This window comes from Carettochelys insculpta, chromosome 4, assembly GCF_033958435.1.
Source record: "Carettochelys insculpta isolate YL-2023 chromosome 4, ASM3395843v1, whole genome shotgun sequence".
NCBI lineage: Eukaryota > Metazoa > Chordata > Testudines > Carettochelyidae > Carettochelys > Carettochelys insculpta.
The window spans coordinates 58,105,342-58,124,901 of NC_134140.1; the positions used below are offsets into that span (position 1 = coordinate 58,105,342).

General features: G+C 42.9%; 1 protein-coding gene across 6 annotated transcripts in view; it reads right to left on the minus strand.

The window, feature by feature from the left end:
* Positions 1-19,560, minus strand: part of FAM149A (family with sequence similarity 149 member A) — a 58,490-nt gene that overhangs the window by 19,418 nt on the left and 19,512 nt on the right. For 4 of the 6 annotated variants that reach the window (XR_012645384.1, XM_074992892.1, XM_074992894.1 and 1 more), the window contains exons 2-4: positions 3,026-3,133; positions 1,175-1,307; positions 739-881 (exon numbers count right to left, since the gene is read on the minus strand). Coding sequence is in view for 5 of the 6 variants with exons in the window: in XM_074992892.1 (XP_074848993.1) it covers positions 739-881; positions 1,175-1,307; positions 3,026-3,133 (384 nt within the window). In the remaining variant the exon portion in view is untranslated. Of the gene's footprint in view, positions 1-738; positions 882-1,174; positions 1,308-3,025; positions 3,134-4,028; positions 4,207-7,474; positions 7,973-19,560 lie in introns of those variants that run through there. The other 2 variants (XM_074992895.1, XM_074992896.1) reach the window with 2 other exon arrangements.

Sequence of the window (19,560 nt, forward strand, 5' to 3'; positions counted from 1 at the left end):
ACGAGAGTACGAGTGTGCATGTGTGCACACAAAGGAGCTCCACTATAATTGTGTTGTGTGAGCCTCTGGGCTATGTTTCCTCCCTGCCCTAATTGGGTGGTTTGCTGTGTACCCACAGTTTGTCTCCATTTATGTAACTACTTACTGCTTTGCTAACATTTCACTTTGATTCATAGTGGTTTACATGACCCAGAAAGCCATGAAAACTACCATGGCCCTCCAACCTATGGACACTCTCTTTTCTAACTACTCCTAAAAAGGACAGAATTCAATAAGGCAGAACTGTAAGGGTAAGTGTCTTTGTACTGACTTCAGGGCAGATTTTGCAGCATTCCGCTATGTATCTTCAATGAGGTTAGCTGTTACAAATACAGTTTTCCTTTCTCTATTAGATGTATTGTGTAAATATTAAAAGCTGCTACTGAAATAAATAAGTTTCTTTCCTCATTAATTTGCATACATTCTTATATTACTGTACTAATATACACTCTTTTGTGATGATTACATTGTTTCGGCCAAATATCAAGAGCAGGTGAGCACTGAAAGTCCATGTACTGCCAAGGATTAGCACATAATTTGACTCCTGAGCTACAGATGATGAATTTGAACACAGTTTTGAAAAACAGGACTACAACTATAACCCCTTAAGAACAGCTCTGATTGAGATACCTAGAAAATAAATTAGTCAAAGAGAATTGTAATAGGCTAGGAAAAAATTCTAGAAAGAAATTCTTTCACCTCAGATGAAGAGATCGTTTGGTCCACTCTTCACATTCTGTCTGTAAACTCTTTCTTTGAGAATTCACTTTTCCCTCAAACAACATTTCATCCACATCCCAGAATGACTGATGCACTCTTTGCGTGTTAGCTTTGTCAAATTCCTACAAATTATAACACTGTTTTAGTGAATATATCTAAAACATATCTGAAATAAGAAGCATATCTAATATTATTAGTCACTAAAAATCTAAATGAGTTAAGTAATGACCTAATTACTAATTTGGTTGCCTTTATTGCTATACAAGATATCCCGCAATGGAAAAAAAGTAACTTTTTGAACATCCAAGTTATAGTGCTGTTATGCCTGCTCAAAAACTTAGTTTTCTGTAAAGTAGTTTAATCTTTCTTCAGTAAATTAGATAAAATATTATTAACAACATTTTCTGTGACATACATCATCCCTCCAAGAGTAAATTGAGCTGCTTTCAGTAGACAAGCCAGTAGTATAGCTTTGTATTCCAGACCAAGAATTATTCAAGTCTGTTGGTGTTATAGGACTGTTAGAAGACAGTGATGAAACAGTTTCACTGTGGAAAGAAAAAAAGAATAAAATGCATTTCACACAAACCTACTTAAAGTAACACTATGTGCCTGTGTAGGGACATGTGACTTTCAGAACATGCTATGAAATGGGTATGGGCTCTTAAGCAGAGTGGTATGGGTGTATGCTACAATCATACCTATTATCCAATGGCTGTCAGATTAACTTCCCTACTGCACGCACTATACTGCTGAGTGATTATTACTTAACTATTACCAGGATACCAAACAGGCATTTATTTTACACATGGTCTATGCACATGCAGCCATACTCAATATGAAACACAAGGACAGAATAATTTGTGTCCTCCTATGCAGTAAAAGTCAGTGCAGACAAAACTGTGCAAGTTATAGACAAGGAAACCCTTTGACATCTATTAGAAAATGGTGGGCTCAGTTTGCATTGCTTCTTACACCAAAGTGTTTAAAACTAGAAAAAGATTCAATTAGTATTGCTTATTATACTTACTGCTACATACAGTGAACTCTTTCATATCCAGCAACCCTGGGGACAGCAGATTGCTGGATGTTCATATATTCCAGTTAATAGAGAGCAGCTGGGGGGAGGCAAAGGCAGGGGTCAGTGGCCCACCCCCCCCCAGTAACTAAGCTCAGCTCCACCCATACCTAGCACCAGATCCCGCTCAACTGTTGCCCCACTACCCTGTTGGTGGGACTGGCATGGAGCCTACTTGAAGATGGCGACAGCGGGGCTCGCACATGGCCATGCTACACGGGGAGCTGCTCCGGGAAGCGGACACGTGATGGGAGAGTGGAGGAGCCAGCTGACTGCACACACATGCAGCACGGAGGGATGCAGGACAGACACTGAGTGGGCCAGCCCCCAAGGTGCAGAGCACTGCTCACATGCTCACTTCTGCTCTCTAGCAGAGCAAGAAGGGGAAGCGGCATCATGGCTCGGGGTTTGATTGCTATGCCGGCTATCTGAGAGTTCCGGTTGATTGAGTACCAGATAAAATAGAGTTTATTTATTATATTTTATACTTACAGAGAGCGGACCCATTTCAGACTTTTATTTATAGGTTTTTACTTTGAAAATTTTTAAAAGACTTTACGCCAACACTGAAGTGTAGTGAAGATCCAGGCAGTCAGACAAATTCTACACAGTGGTCGCTTGAATGAGGTCTCTTTAAAGTTATCTTATCTACAAAAGCATTTAGCCTTCTCTTCATTAAACTCTGGATTTTGAATCTGGTTTTGCCATGCTGGATCGTGCCTCTTCATTTTGTTCTGAGGTTGTAGAGCACCAGAGGTCAGCAGCATAGTGAAATTTACAGGAGATGTGATTAACAAGAACTTGGGTAAATTAGGGTTATTTATATTCTGTGCAGTACAGTGCCTGTGTGTTTGTTTTCCTAGATTAAATGCTTTTCGATACAATAATAATGGTTTTTTAAAAATGAAGAACATGGGATTTTTTTACTCATGCAGGAAAATCTTACCAAAAATGATTGATGCCATTCACCTTAATTATGTTAGGGAATACAGCTAAAAGAAACTGCTCTACATTATGTAAAACCATCGTATTAAATGCAACTGCTTTTCTCCAAACTAATAAGACAATCTATTAATTATCCAGTTTTGATGTCAACACATTGTAAATTTAGCTAAAATGGATTTGTGTAAGCATACTTAGCCCATTGTTCTATTGCTAATAAGTGCTGTTTCACAAGTTAATCCATACCAGGTAAAATTGTCAATGGCATCTTGCACATTTCTCATAAATATTGAGGGAAGATCGCCACTCTTCCTTGGGAAGCAAAGATCTGTACATCCTCTGGAGAGCCCCTGCCTGAAAATAACACAAGAAAACAATATTAATTCTATAGCCTGCACATAATCATAACTCATGTCTCACATTCAAAAACAAAGGGTAGAAACTAACTTACTGGTACAGCAAACTACTGTGTAGCCAAATGAAAAAAGCAGATCAGATTTAAGAGAGCTTTAGAACAAAATGATTTTCACATTGCAACAACTACAAGAAGAGCGCTGGAGTCCCATATGACACTCACGAATATGCACTGAGGATGGAGAGCGGTGGTAAAACATGGTAAGACAGAATGAATTTGCTCCCAAACTAACAAGTAAGAAGGTTCCTGCCTAGGAACTAGTACGAGTACGACAATCAAGGACTGGAGGTAAGATCATACAATCAAAGGGATCAATGCAATCACTCATTTAAAGAATACTAACAGAGAAGGAGCCATGCTAGTCTATACACTATCAAAACAAAAAGCAGTCAAGTAGCACTTTAAAGACTAGCAAAATAATGTATTAGGTCAGCTTTTGTGGGACAGACCCACTACTTCAGTCCATAGCCATACCGGAAACATTAAATATTATATTAAAATTTAAAAAAATAAATATTTAATATTGAGTCTGTTCTGGTATGGCTATGGTCTGAAGAAGTGGGCCTGTCCCACGAAAACTCACCCAATAAATTATTTTGCTAGTCTTTAAAGTGCTACTTGACTGCTTTTCATTTAAACAACTGCAAGACAGGGTACCAAGATAGCAATGAAAAGAAGAAACTAAATGAGTTTTGCTTTTAGTATATTCATAGGAAAAAAAAGAATATTAACGTCCATCTGCCCCACAACCTGTTTTTCTTTATGGACTCAAACAATTTATTTGCAGGATCTAGACCAATGACTGTTATGATTAGAGCGTAAAACATTTCTCACCTCTAGACAGCACCGCTTGCTGAAAAGTACCTGGCATATTAATTCAGAGCAAGAACTTGAATCTTCACCTCAGCCAAGTTCTTAAAAGTGTTCATTACCAAAAACGTTTATCAAACAATTTTAAGATATAGTACAGATTAAACAGGTGTAGTCCAGCACCCTTGGGACCTGACCAGTGCCGAACCAGAGAATTTGCCTGACCATGGGAGGTCAATATTGTCTAGCACATTACCAACACTTCCACAGCTTACTGGGCTCTTGGAAGACATGTGGGGGTAATTACAGCTAAATAAGAGGTCACCTGGCTAACTAAAATCATGACAGATTACAGATGGCGTCAGATGAGAGAGTTCCAGATTAGGGAGGTTCAACCAGTAAGTCAATTTACAAAATCTTTCCTGAGGAAAAATGTGAGTGTATTTTAATGTAATGAATGGCTTATTTTGAGAGTGGCGTTCATCTTTACATAAATGTGCATTTTATTCTTCAAGCACTTCTCTAACCCTGTAATATTTTGCAGTTCAGAATGTACAGGAAAAACTCATGAAATATTTCCTCACTGCACAAGAAGTACTTTAAATTACAAAACAATCATTATTCAGACAGTGCTTAGTTAAATAAATGTTGTTCAAACATTAACCTGGAGCTGGTTTCATTCCCTGCAAAGTCTGTAAGAAAATAAGTTACAGAACATATTACCAAGTGAAGGAGGACCTTTCCAAAGACTCTGTAAACAGTCAATCTATCATTTTCATTAGGAAACGTGAGACACCAGATAAATGTCAAGGTATGGGCACATGTTATCAAAATGTTCATGAGCTGCTAAGCACCATTACTTCAGTTCTGTAGATATTTGGATCATTCGCATTAGGGAACATACCATATAATCTTTCATTACTCTGCCCTTTCCAGTGTAACAAATGTTAGTACCGGTATTCTGCCTATTTTCATTGCCACTTATAAAATGTATGTCTCTATATTGCCACCCAATAACTTTAGAAGTCTATAAACCTTAAGCTACATATTTTAAAATGCACAGATGAGGAAAATTCTCCTGTTTATTTATTGCTATTACTGTTTCTACAACATTATCTTACTTTGGAGAGAAAACTTAGCATTTTTAAACTGGAATAGTTGTTGTTTACAATCCTGAACTGCTACAATCTAACTGAGTTGTGCAATTAATAAATTAAACTCATTCCTTTATAATATGTAACACTTAGAATTCTCATAGAATAGTGCTGCATATCCTGACAATCATTAGACTTATGATAGTAATCCACCACCATTAATACTAAAATACAAATAACTTTATTCTGCCAGCTAGCAACCTTAAACAGTCGAATTCATGGAATAATTTGACCTGAGACAATAAAACCAGAAAAACTCCTGAAAAACTTCTCACCTTTAGATTACTGTAATAATAACCTCACATCACTCCAAAACCCCTGTCATATGCAATGCGGAATTTCCAATATTACCATATTAAATATAACCTCAAACAGCATCTTATTTTTTTGGAGTTTTAGTTAAATTTGAACACAATTTCTAAACAATATAATATTGTTGCTAAATCATTGTGTAGCAGTTTATTAAGTGCAAATATGATTTCAGAAGGGACAAGGGCGCCAAGGAGTGCCACGGGTCTGGGGCAAGGTGGGAGGGAGGCCCCAGCCTTCTGCTCCCTATAAGGGGTGGGGCCAAGAGCACAAGGGGCAGACCTTGGACAGAACTACCCCCCCCAACATACTTCCTCTGAGCCACCTGCTGAGCGGTACACAGTGCTCCATGGCATTTCAAAGGGGCCCAGAGCTTTCCCCATGGCGGCATTTGTAGCTCTGGGCCCCTTTGAAATACCAGGCACTGGGGCAATTGCTCCCCTGTCCCCCTGCCCTTTGCCGGGCCTGAGAATGCATATACAATATTTTCCACAGACCCCAGACAGAGGTTTGCAAGCACCATTTGAATGGTAGCTTGGTGGGCCAGCTGCATTCTATTCCGACAAACACACTTCTTAGGCATTTTTCTTAGATAATAAAAATAAATGAACCAAATAAATATGTACAAATTACTAGACTCTGCTATTTATTAGGCTTTACTGAGATATTTTCATGTGCTCCCCAATGTAAATTACTCCCCAAGCACCTAACTCTAACACTTTGTGTACTGTACAATATGATTTTCTCTAGCGAAATAATTTTGCTGAGAAAAATACCCCAAAATCTCTTTAGGCGTGATAAATACATTTTGTAAACACGTTATATAGACTTAGTCTGGCAACCTTTTCTGAGACGAATAGTTCTTTACTTATGTATTATCCATATAGAGCTTGTATGATCACCCATTCTATTCTCCAATTTGTCTTAATACTTACTGGGCTTTACTGCAATGCAGAAAGCCACTGTCTATGGTTACCAGAAGAGTTCTGTGAAGAATGACAGGAGCAATTAAAGATTTAAATTAAAGCCAGAACAGTCGCTTTGAGCTATATTCTATCCTTGTTCCAAGTGTGGGCCTTCCACTGATTTCAGTTGGGCATATTTGTTTATCTCTAAAGAACAAAGGTCAAATGTACCCTTAAGTCACTACTCAGACATCCAAATTATTACTACATACATGTATGTACACTCCTTCTAATCCTACATCTGCCAAGTACCTTTCCCTCCACCCTCTTCTAACTGATCTCTCATGAGAAACCCAAAATTTCAAACCACTAAACAGCTTCAGAGCAGATACCCTTACTTTAATCCACTGCCACATCAATGTTTCCTTCTTCCCCTCCCAGGTAAGAAACTCATACACTCACTTGTCTATGACTCAAATGACCTGGGCCCCAAGCTGGACAATAGTCAATCTACACTAGCATGGTCTAACCTTGGTGCCTCCAAAATGCTACAGAAAGACCCTCAGAACCAACGTGATGAGATGCTGAAGCGGAAGTCATGAAATGAGTAGGTAAACCCAAAATCCATCTGCACAGCACGTTTAATGTGATGGATTCTTCTGGCTCTCTCGAAGCCTTTGTGAGTTGTTCTGGCACTAACAAAGCCTGCATCTCCAGAGCAACAAACGACAAAAAAATCAAGCGCTCCAAAACAGGCTTTTTCCCCAAAAAATGCAGCATGAGTATGACACTGGAAGGTTTTATCAGTGACCCTTTTGTGGGTAATACAATCATGCCAAAGTTACCCCACTACCTCTCTGTGACACTGCACCCCAGCAAGCTGTGCATTTAACACACCATCCACGTAGCCATTCCCGAGCTGTATACAGTCAGACACTACCCATATTTGCACACGCGCCCACACCCTCCCTCACTCTCACGCAGACAAGCGCGCGTAGCACAACCCTGCACGGGCACTTTCCCGAGGGGTCCGCCCCGGCACACGCGCGGAGGGACGCGCCAGAGGCCCGAGCAGCGCGCAGCCCGGAGTTCCCAGCCTTACCCCACGACAACCAGCGGGGGCTCCCCGGCGCGCCGCGGCGGGTCGGAGGGCGGGAGGCCGGGGCGCCGCACCCCGCTGGCCACGCGCATGAAAGGCGCGGAGAAGGGCGGCGCCCGGACTCCCAGCGGCTCAGCGGGGTCCCTGCCCCGCCTGGCAGCCCCCAGGCGGACGCGGCTGCGAGCTGTGCCCGCCCGCTGTCATTTCGCATTGTGACCCGCCATGCGCCGCGGGCAGCCGGGGCCGCAGCCGGCGGGCGGGCTAGCGGGCGTCCGGAGCCGCGGCGGCTTCAACCCTCCGCTCGCTGCGGGCTCCGAGAGCCCCTCCCCAGGGGCGCAGCTGGCGGGAGCGGAATTCCGCAGCGGCTGCAGGGAGTGGGCAGGCGGCAGCCGCGCTCCCTCGGGACAGCCACTGGGGCAGGTCCGGGGCGCGGCTCCTCCGGGGCAGGCACGGTGCAGCCCGGCCTGTACGCCAGGGCTCCCGCCCCAGCTGTGGGTCACAACAGCCCTCCCGCCGGAGCACCCCTCCCTTTCTCCCCCCGGAGGAAGAGCCTCCACCGCTACCCCCTCCCCTTCTACCACTTAGTCCCCTCCTTCCAGGAACAAGAGCCTGAATGCCGATGCCCCAGAACGAGGGTGACAACCTTTCCCTACGCCCAATACAGGACCTTGCCCTCCAGGAATGGCGCGGCGGGGGGGCGCTGTCCCATGGTGGGGCTCCCTGGCGACGGGGGCTCCGCGGCCTCCAGGCGGGGGCGTCGGGGATGGGAGCAGGAGTTTCCCAGTGGGGCCAGAGCCCCACGGGAAGGGGGCTGTAGCCTGCCGGCCAATGGGGGGAGCGCCCTGGCTGCAGGGACTGCCTCACCACAGGGGTGGGAGTTCGCCAGCTGTGGAGGCAGCTGCTCGGTGGAGGGGACTCGACAGCTACCCCACCCCCAGGGCGTCAGAACAGTGCTACCCCCTCCCCCGGGGCGTGAGGTCCCCAGCTGCCAGGGCTACCCCCTTCCCCCACGTCCAGATTCTGTCACCACTGTACAGTACATCGCTTTACTGATAACATTACTTGAAATGACAGGAGAACGCTCAAAGAAAGATACTACTCACTGAATAATATAAGTAGTTGAATGTGGCCCACCTTATTTGGGGAAAAATGCAAAAACAGAACAATAACCAATAGAGGCAGGGACAACTGCTACCCACAACAGTATTAACAATACTCCTGTGCAGAAAATAGTGCCAGGCATGAGGATAGAGTGAGCTACAGCATTGGTGCATGCAAAAAAATCCTATGTTCAACTATGATACTGAAAGATGTAGCCTAGCCCTGGAATATTTGCAAAATGTATCACTCACAAATTTGTACCAAATGGTATGCATTATAAAACAATTCTATGCATTTCCACCTCCTACCCTCATTTCCGCACCTCTTACTTAAACAATTCCGGTATGCTTTGTTTAATGCAAGGGAAAGGTCAGGCATCAGTTAATACCTTGCATTAGGCCTTTGCTTCCTTTTGCAGGGTTAATGAATTTGGGGAAATGACTTAGTCCAGAGCAAAGAGTTGGTTAGCAGCCTCTTCCTGAAAATCTTGCTGTGGGGAAAAGAGGACAGCCATCTCTGATAAAGTAATCTGTATCAGTTTTCCCCTCAACTATCCCAGTTGAAAGTATAGCTACTCCTTAGTGTTACAGGCAACTGGGTAAGATATGACTGCATATTTATTCCAGACCACTTCCCAGATACATCTCAGATTATTTATAGTGAGATGTATTTAACAGTACCAAGAAAGGGAAGAGTATCAGGGGAGCTAAAAATGCAGTCATATATAAACAATTTATTAAGCTATTAAAACAATATTTAAATCTTGACAATGTAATAATTATTTTGATTGCAGGGTTTCTGTTTAAGAGAGAAAAGAATGAGAAAGAAATTATCCAGAAACATATCTGATGTTTAGTAATACTGGTATCCTCAAGTATAGGTTTGAAAAAAAAACATTAACATTATACATTCTTCTGGCCCACTACAACACTAAATAATAATAATAATAATAATAATAATAATAAGCACATTACACAATCCAGATAATCTGTGCAAAAGAGCACTGCAACATAGGTTTAATTGTAAGCTCTTAACGACACTAACAAAACACAACTCCAGTCTTCCCCCGCCTTACGAGGGTAATTCGTTCCTGAAAACCCCTCTTAGGGTGAATTCTTGTAAGTCAAAAATGTAATTACCATAAATGTCAATGGTAAAAAATTTTATGCCTTCCTGAGCCCCAAAATGTACACCCATTTATGCTAAAACACCACCAAATCCCATTAAATCCCATGCAAGGGGACGGGCAAGGCACGGGGAGGCAGCCCGGCCTGAGCACAGCTTAGGTTAAGTGTGTGGGGGGGGGGCACTGTCAGGGGCTGGCCACACGGGGAGCTAGGCAGGCACAGGGGGCCCCTGGCTGGTGAGAGGCGCTGCCCTTCTCATGCGGGGCTACGCGGCAGAGAGGCCCCGCTGACAGTAGCCGAGGTGGCAGCAGCGGGCGAGCCAGGCACTAAATGGTAAGGAGCACCAGAGACACTCGAGGCACAGCGGTCAAGGCACAGCTGTGCAGGGTGGGCAGCAGCAGTGGGGCTGGGATGGGCTGCGCACCCAGCATCCACGTCTCGTAGAGCGGCGTGATCTACTGCCAGGACTCGTACGAGTCTACCTCCCCGCACAAGACTGCTGCCCTCTCGCAGGGCACCGCCATCCCCCTGCATGGCCTCTTTGTCAAGACCAACGCAGTCAACTCCGTCCCCTCGGTGCTTGCCTACCAGAGCCACCAGCCTCCAAATCGGTCCTCATAAATGCAAAGAAATTACTCATAAGCTGAAGTAGGGGTATTAAATGAAACTCCCCATAAAGTCGAATTCTCATAACTCAAATGGGCGTATCTTGGGGTATGACTGTAATTGCATATTGTACATGAGTGCAAGTCAGAAATACTTGCTTTGTTTTAAACATAATATCTATTTTTATCGCCACTAGGTGGCTACTTTGTTTATCAGATATAACACTAAAACAAGATAGCAGGTCTATGGACAAGTCACATCAGTAATAATTCCTTATTTACAGATATTTCTTACAGTCTTTAAAAGATACTGAGGCTGACATTTGTCATATTTGATCAAAATCCAGAGATGAATTTTTTGAAGAAAATTTGACAAAAATTCCATTTGGTTACCATTGGGGGAGGAGGGGTTTCAGGAATAAGGGGGCTTTCAGAAGGAGGGGTTCCTTCTGGAAGGGCCCCATCTACATGGCTCCGTAGCTTCCAGAAAGGGCTCTTCCGGAAGCAAAATCTCATGGGACTATGCAAATAAGGCACGATATATTTAAATTGGCACTTTATTTGAATAATCGCCTTTGCTCATTACCATGCCCCTTCCTGAAGGGAGGGGGCTGTGTAGACACGGCCTTCCTGTTAACCTCTAAGTATAGAACAGGTAGTAATGGAGTTAAATTGCATCATGGGACGATTAGCTTGGACTTTGGGAAAATCTTCCTGTTAAGGATTGTTAAGGACTGGAACAAATTGCTTAGATAGGCCATAGAATCTCCATCTTTGGATGTTTTTAAGAAGAGGTTAGATAAAGACCTGTCAGGAATGGTCTAGTTCTTGTATAGTTTGGCACTGAGCACAGGGGACTGGATTAATGATTAAGATCCAACAAGGTCCCTTCCAGTTTTACACTTCTATGAGTTTATATATTTGTACCTGTAGTGGTCAATATCTTAACTTAGGTCGTAAGATTTTCAGGGGAGGGGCTCTTGCCCCATGTGTAGCACTACAAACATTTATGGTGTACATAATAAGGTTCTGATCCTAACCTAAATTTTAAATACCCTCATGAAAGTTACATATCTTTATTAGGACTGTAAAGACAGGTAGCATTCCCATTCGTATTGTTTTAAGAGCAATGATAGTGATTCTGTGATATGCCTTTTATTATGCTGTTCTTTGTTAACAAACATGTTAAAACAACCATTCAATAAACTGTGTGGCTTTAGAAACACTGGCTGCAGATGCTAATTCCTTTTTTTAAATTTATTTTTTAAGTTTTCACATGGTAGCTTTACATTGCCCTTTTCACTTCCCTTTTCCATTCTCTAATTCTCCATGTCTTGAACTTTCTTTTTGGGTTTTATTACCTTTGACAAATTATAATATACATGTTCCCACCTGCAATGAATCCCATTATAGTCACTAAACATGTTTCTTCTAATATTTTGTTTCCTTTGGCATTCACTTGTTAAGACATATCACAGCCTATCATTCCCAAAATCTTATCCTTATTTATTTATTGAGGTAACAGCCCCATAATTTTACCATTTTCATTCTAGAAATATAATGTTTCTAGTTGTTAGCAAAGATGCAAAGTGTGTATTTTATGGCACAAGACAATCTATCAGAGATGGAAAAAAAAGGAAGTTGAGGTGACCACAGTTGTCATTAGAGGGGTGGAAGCTTGCCAGGGTTCCCCTTTTACAGCATAGCTAGTTGTCTCAGATCTATTACAGTATGCTCTCTGAGGAAACAGGTGTTTAAACATATTTGTCATATCTGCACTTTCCCTCCACACCTCTTCACCCTCACACACTAAAAATTATTTCCTTGGGTTCCTCCCATCAGCAACATTGTGGCTGTCCTCCTGCACAGTATTAATTTCTTGGGTGTGCTTATAGCAGTAACTCGAAGACGACTGGTCAAAAGTAGCCATCAGAGATTCTGAAGAAAATACTGCTCAACACTACACAGGCAAAATCCTCTTAACTCTTAATTTTCTTCAGCTGCTTAGTATACTATTGTGGAAGAGTGAAATAGGTCAGAAAAGGAAAAAAGAGAGACAAGACGTACACTTGCAAATGGTTGCCTTGTCCTTTAGGGACAATCCGTGTATTCTTGAATTCACTTATAAAGACGCCACACCTATTTCTCTCCATATGCTTTGGTCTCCACTCAAAAGACTGTTTGAAGCACTGTAGTTTCAGATACTGATTTTGCTGTTGCAAAACAAGCAAACATGATTCTGGGATGCATTAATGGGTGTGTTGTGAGCAAAACACAAGTCGTCATTCTTCCACTCTACTCTGCACTGATTAGGCCTCAGTTGAAGTATTTTGTGCAGTTCTGGGCACCACATTTCAAGAAACATGGAGAAATTGGAAAGGGTCCAGAAAAGAGCAACAAGAGTGATCAAAAATCTAGAGAATATGACCTATGAAGAAAGGCTGAAAGAATTGGGCTTGTTTAGTTTGGAAAAAAGAAGACTGAGGGGGGACATTATAGCGGTTTTCAGGTATCTAAAAGGGTGTCATAAGGAGGAGCGAGAAAAACTTATTCTTCTTGGCCTCTGAGAATAGACCAAGAAGCAATGGGCTTAAACTGCAGCAAGGGAGGTTCAGGTTGGACATTAGGAAAAAGTTCCTAACTGTCAGGGTGGTCAAACAGTGGAATAAATTGCCTAGGGAGGTTGTGGAATCTCCATCTCTGGAGATATTTAAGAGCAGGTTAGATAAATGTCTATCAGGGATGGTCTAGACAATATTGGGTCCTGCCCTGAGAGCAGGGGTCTGGACTCGATGACCTCTCGAGGTCCCTTCCAGTCCTAGTATTCTATGATGTATGATATAGCCAAGAACCCTAATTATAAAGATGTTGTGTTCTTCTGTTTCCCTTCCTTTGCTCTGAGTATTTATTTTTCTTGGAGATCACCCGAACACTTCTATATATGTTACCCATATAAGTTCCAGGTTATTTTTATACAGATATGCCCTATGTTCTTACATTGTTTCTTTTTAAACCCTCAAGTGCATTCTGCACAACATATAGAAGCTTTCCAGTGCACTTTATCCACATTTTCAGAGTTCCGTCATATAAGCCAACATCCTCTGCCAATAATTCTATGCACCCCTCCGGTTAATACTTCATTGACATGCTCCTGCCCTGTAGATGTTCCTCAGTGTTTTATTTAATCTGTTCATTTGCTAAGGCTTCTGTAATGTTTGCAAACCTCCTGTTAGAGACTTCTGGCTTAATCTGAATGAAGGAGTAAGTGGAAAAGTGAGGAAGATGAGGAGGAGCATCAAAATAAATGTAAATGGGGAGAGATGCCAGTAGAGAGAAGTTGATTGGGGTGTGAAGAGATGTGATCACTGACTGATATAGCTATGCTGATCAATACAAAAAAGCAGTCATGTAGCACTTAGACATCTGTAGCATTGACTCAACTATACCTTTAAATATGTGCTTTTACTGATGCAGCTTGCTTCACATGTAGGAGGTGGTTTTACTACACTAGTACGAAACACAGCTTTGCTAATACAGCGGTAGCCCTACTAGCAGTTCTTTGCCAGTATAATATGCCCATATTCCTAGACCTGTAAAGTGCTACTAATGCAGACATAGCTTTAGTTGTGCACAGCCTTAAAAGGAGGTCGAATTTTTTTAAAAAGGATGATAAAGCCAGTGAAGAGGAACTGAACATTTTCACTTCTAATTTTCGACAAACTAAACAGGAAGCATAATCAGGGAGACCGTACTTTAAAGGAAGAAAAGAGCTTAGAATGGAAAGGAATTACTTGAGCTGGACAGCATCACAGTACTATAGTAACAATCTCATCTAATCTGGACAACAGGGAAGGTGATACAGGGTATCACACTTTGGCAATAGTCAGGATATGGTCACTGGCTCTGTCAAACTCAAAGTCCTCCCAAGCCAATCACTCAGTGGGCTCACACAGTGAAGGCAGATCAGTTTCATAGCCAACAATACACAAGGAGTGGCATGGACATTACGCTGTCTGACTGTAAAGGATCACAACACAGGCAGCAGCCACAGCCAGGCCAATCCCCATGTTCAGGATGGCTACAAGGCAGAAATCAGCCAGTAGAGGTCAGAATAACACACACCTAGTAGCTTTAAATTTTCATGCCAGAAGTGTGAGACATACTGTAGACCTGGATCCAAGGCTAGGCAGTCCAGAAACCCATGAACATGGATTAACAGGCACTGCCAACATATGCTTCAGAAGAGATCAGGAAGCCAAAGGAGATGAAAAACATCACTTTAGTCACTTAATTCACATTAATCAAGATTACCATGTGGCCATCAGTATCAGAGGTCCTGGAAATCTAGAGTGATTGAGGCCCAGATTATAGGTGAGGAAAGTGACAACTGGACTTAGTACAGGGTGTCTTGTTGTGCACAGCCAGGTCACAAGAATCAACATAATTCCACAGTGTGTCTCATATATGGGGTCAACCTAAGAAATGGGAAGCCATACAAAAAGTTTTAAGGCAGACAAATGGGATGTCATGGCAGATTTGAAGCATGCCTAGCCCTGGTCAAATGTAAACGTGCTCACTGAGTTATCTGATCATGTGCTATTTGGATCATTGCATTTTGGTTCTGCCTTTTGTTTGTTCAGGCTGTTCCATCACCTCCTGGGCTTACAGAACACCCCACAAAGCGCATCAGATTAGATCAATCAAGTGTTGGTGCATTGTAATATGATGGAAATTGTGAGTTTTTAGGGGACAAGGTGTTCTTGTTTGATCTCCTTGCTGTTTGCACAGATAAGGCATCACCTTTCCTATTCCTGGCTCCTCAGTGATAGGTAATGAAGTTGAACCAAAAATACCACACCTACTCATCTGAACTGTTTTTGGTTGAACGTTGGAGTCTTATGTGGATAATCATTTTGGTATGGTCGGAAAAGTCTTGCATCAGCTATCGGGCTCCATTGAGCTGATGGCACCACTCTTCCAAGGCTGATTTAATCATAAGCAGTTCTTCAGCTAATATTTCATAATTCCATTCAGCAGGGCTATGAACAAGGGTACAGCATTTGCTACAGCCTGCTCCTTAAAATGAATATGGCCTCAATGCCAACACTGGATGCATCAGCCTACACTATGAATGTGTGGGACAGGCCCAGATGTGCTATACTGGAAATAGTTGTAAAAGCGGCTTGAAGCCGGGGGGAACATTGAGGAGTGGGGTGGGGCCAAGTCGCTCTGCTTCCCACCACCACCAGGGAATGCTGGATCAGGCCTAACCCCTGCTAGCAGGATTAGGTCATCTGCTAGTCCTCTGGGCCCCCTGAACACACACCCCCTCACCCCCCAAAGCGTGGGGACCAGGGCAACTGAACATAGGATGGGACAGCTCTCCTGGGTGCAGGCCCCTTACCCCTCCCACCATGGTGTTTATGGAGTTCACAACCAGTGTTCCCTGTAAAATGAGCACTTGGGCAGCCACCTAGGAGAAAAATCAGGTGCCACCTGGCTGATTAGCAAAGCACCCATAGCCAACAGCATATGTTTCTGCTGGTGGTGCACATCGGCCTTGGTGTGCATAAAATTTATTCTCCCCATGGATGGAAAAACTTAGAGGGAACCATACATGTGACCCTTTGTCAGCATTGTTTCTGTAAAGAGAAATCACATCTTACTAGTCTATCAGAGTCCTCTGAAGGGGTCAACAAATGTGGATAAGAGGGATTCAGTGGCTATAGCGTACTTGGATTTCCAGAAAGACTTTGACAAGGTCCCTCACCAAAGGCTCTTGTGTAAATTAAGTTGTCATGGGATAAGAGGGAAGGTCCTTTCATGGATTGAGAATTGGTTAAAAACAGGAAACAGATGGTAGGAATAAATGGTAAATTTTCAGAATGGAAAAGGGTAACTAGTGGTGTTCCCCAAAGGTCAGTCCTAGGACCAATCTTATTCAACTTATTCATAAATGATCTGGAGAAGGGGGTGAGCAGTGAGGTGGCAAAGTTGGCAGATGACACTAAACTGCTCAAAATAGTTAAGACCAAAGCAGACTGTGAAGAACTGCAAAAGGATCTCAAAATACAGAGTGACTGGGCAAAATGGTAAATGAAATTTAATATGGATAAATGTAAAATAATGCAGATGGAAAAAAATAACCCCAAGTACACATACTGTATGATGGGGGCTAATTTAGCTATAACTCATCAGGAAAGAGACTGTGGAGTCATCATGGATAGTTCTCTGAAAACATCCATGCAGTGTGTAGCGGCAGTCAAAAAACAAAACAAACAGGATGTTAGGAATCATAAAAAAAGGAACAGAGAGTAAGATGGAGAATATCTTATTGCCCTTATATAAAACTATGGTATGCCCACATCTTGAATACCGTGTACAGATGTGATCTCCTCATCTCAAAAAAGACATATTGGCACCAGAAAAGGTTCAAAAAAGGGCAACTAAAATGATTAGAGGTATGGAACAGGTCCCTTATGAAGAGAAATTAAAGAGATTAGAACTCTTCAGCTTAGAAAAGAGGAGACTAAGAGGGGGTATGATAGATGTATATAAAATTATGAGTGGTGTGGAAAAAGTAAACAAGGAAAAATTATTTACTTGTCATAATATCAAAGCTAGAGTACACCAAATGAAATTAATGGGCAGCAGGTTTAAAAACAAATAAAAGGAAGTTATTCTTCATGCAGCACAAAGTCAACCTGTGGAACTCCTTCCCAGAGAAGGCTATGCAGGCTAGAACTATAACAAGGTTTAAAAAAAAGAACTAGATAAATTCATGGAGGTTAGGTCCATTAACGGCTATTAGCCAGGATGGGTAAGGAATGGTGTCCCTAGCCTCTACTTGTCAGAAGCTGGAGATGGATGGCAGGAGAGAGATTGCTTGATCGATACCTGTTCAGTCCACTCTCTCTGAGGCACCTGGTATTGGCCACTATCGGCAGACAGGATGCTGGGATGGATGGACCTTTGGTCTGACCCAGTATAGTTGTTCTTATGTTCAGTTTGGAGAAGAAAACAGAGAGGACACGATACCAATTTTGAAGTACATAAAAAGGTTGTTACAAGGAGGAGCAGAAAAACTGTTCCCTACTTTTCAGGATCGGACCAGAGGCGATTGGCTTAAATTGCATCAGCAGTGGTTTAGGTTGGACGTAGGAAAAACTTCCTGCCAGGATGGTTAAGCACTAGGATAAATTGCCTACACAGGTTGTAGAATCTTCAATCACTGGAGATTTTTAAGAAAGGGTTAGACAAATGCCTATCAAAGATGGCCTATATAATACTTAGACCTGCCACAACTGCAGATGACTGAGCTAGATAACCTCTCAACATCCCTTCCAGTTCTACGAGTCTACATGAGGTGGTTAACACTGCTCTATTCTGCTCCAGGAGGGTGGAGGTCCAAACCAGCACTTCTTTAGCAAGCGAAGTGATCACTAGTCCCAAATGGTCTGGACGGTGGGATACATTCCTAGACAAACCAGGAAAAGAAGACAGCAGTGGTTCAGGAATCCACTCAACTTGCGGTGGATCCCATCAAAACATACAGGTGGCAATACTGCAGGACCCTGGTCAGAGGAGCCTGGACCGCATACTTTTTTTTCCTGGGATTTTTAAGCTGCTCGTGGACCGTATGATTTTCTGCTTGGAGCTGTGCCATGTGGTACTGCAGCACATGGCTCTCAGTTTGGAGTTGCACAACCAGCACCTATGAATCCAGTTCCCCCCAGGAGTGAAGTGGCTTGTGGTAAACATGCCCATTACACATCCCTGAAAAGGGGCTTCCACAGAGTGGGTATTGTAGAACCCCAAGATACATGCATTAAAATTGCGCAAATCTTGGGTTAACGCATCTGAGTGGCGAGGACTGAGCACCTGGCTCCAGGGTGCCTGCCACACAGGGGAGCCAGTACACGGACCAGTGCAGCAGCAGCACTGGTCAATTTCCATGCTCCCGTGAGCGGCGACAGCTGAGATCCTGACTCTCGGCTGCTGCCACTGACAGGAGCAGCTGCCACCACTGTCTGGAGTGGAGAAACCGCTCCTGACAGGAACAGCAGCCTGACCCTTGCTGACCCTGACAGGACCAGTATCAGTTTCCTGTCTCCTGTGAGTGGCAGGGAGCTGGGAGCCAGGCTCTCAGCTACACGCTGCTCCCAGGAAAACAGAAAACTGTCCAGCACTGCTGCACTGGTCATTTTCCTTGGCTCCCCCCAAGTAACACAAAATTTGACTTATGTGGGGTTGCACAGGAACACAACCTCTGCGTAAGCCAGGGATCTACTGTATAAGAAAATTGTAAAGGACTGAGGTGTAAGTGGTCTGGCCTAGCCCTTACAGATGAGCTATTGTCCACAAATTGAGGATGGCCACGAGGCAGTAGTCTGCAAACAGAAATCAGAGTAATCTCTAGACCTGGTGAGGGTCACAAGCCAGAGTTAGAATTAGGACGGAGTCAGAGACGAAATATCAGTAGTAGCAGCAGCTGGAACCATATGACAAGAGTCAGGATCATAGCCAATCTGGGGTCAGACAATGGAGATCAGTAAGTCAGGTGAAGTCTGGAGTCATCACAATATGGTTGCCAGACAACGTTCTGCCACACATAGCAAATAGATTTTCAGGTGCTTTAAGACAACACATCTCCACTCAAGCTAATGGAACTACAGTACACTAATTTGCATTAGCTGAAAAACCACTCTCTTTATGTCTCGATTACGACACAGTTAAAAAAACTAGATGGTCACTAGATGTCACTCTTGTTCCACAACAATGTAACAGCATGCACTGGAGAAATTCATGGGTATGTATTATAGCAACATCTACAGGGCTGATGGAAACTTCAGTACTGTTATGATACTGAGCTTGTCCCAGAATATTGTGTGATTAAAATAAAACATCTAAAATATAAACTCTCCACTAGAGAATGGACCTGCATTGAAACCCTGGATGTCATCCTTCTTCCCACGGAACTCCACTGTGCATTAGGGGATTCAAAATTCAGATCTGAGTTTTGCAGTTTTTGGGCCATCTATCACTTGTCTCTACAACAATTTTTGGCTGTGGTAATGGATTATTTCAGGGAGACTAGGGGTCAGTACCACCGAGTGTTATTCTGAAGTCATTTACTGTCCTGCTAAATGAGTTTGGAAATGTCACTGACCCTCTCTGTGCTTCATTTTATCCATAACTAAATGAGTGTATTACTATTAAAGACCCTTTTTAATAGAGAGCTTTGAGGTCCATGACT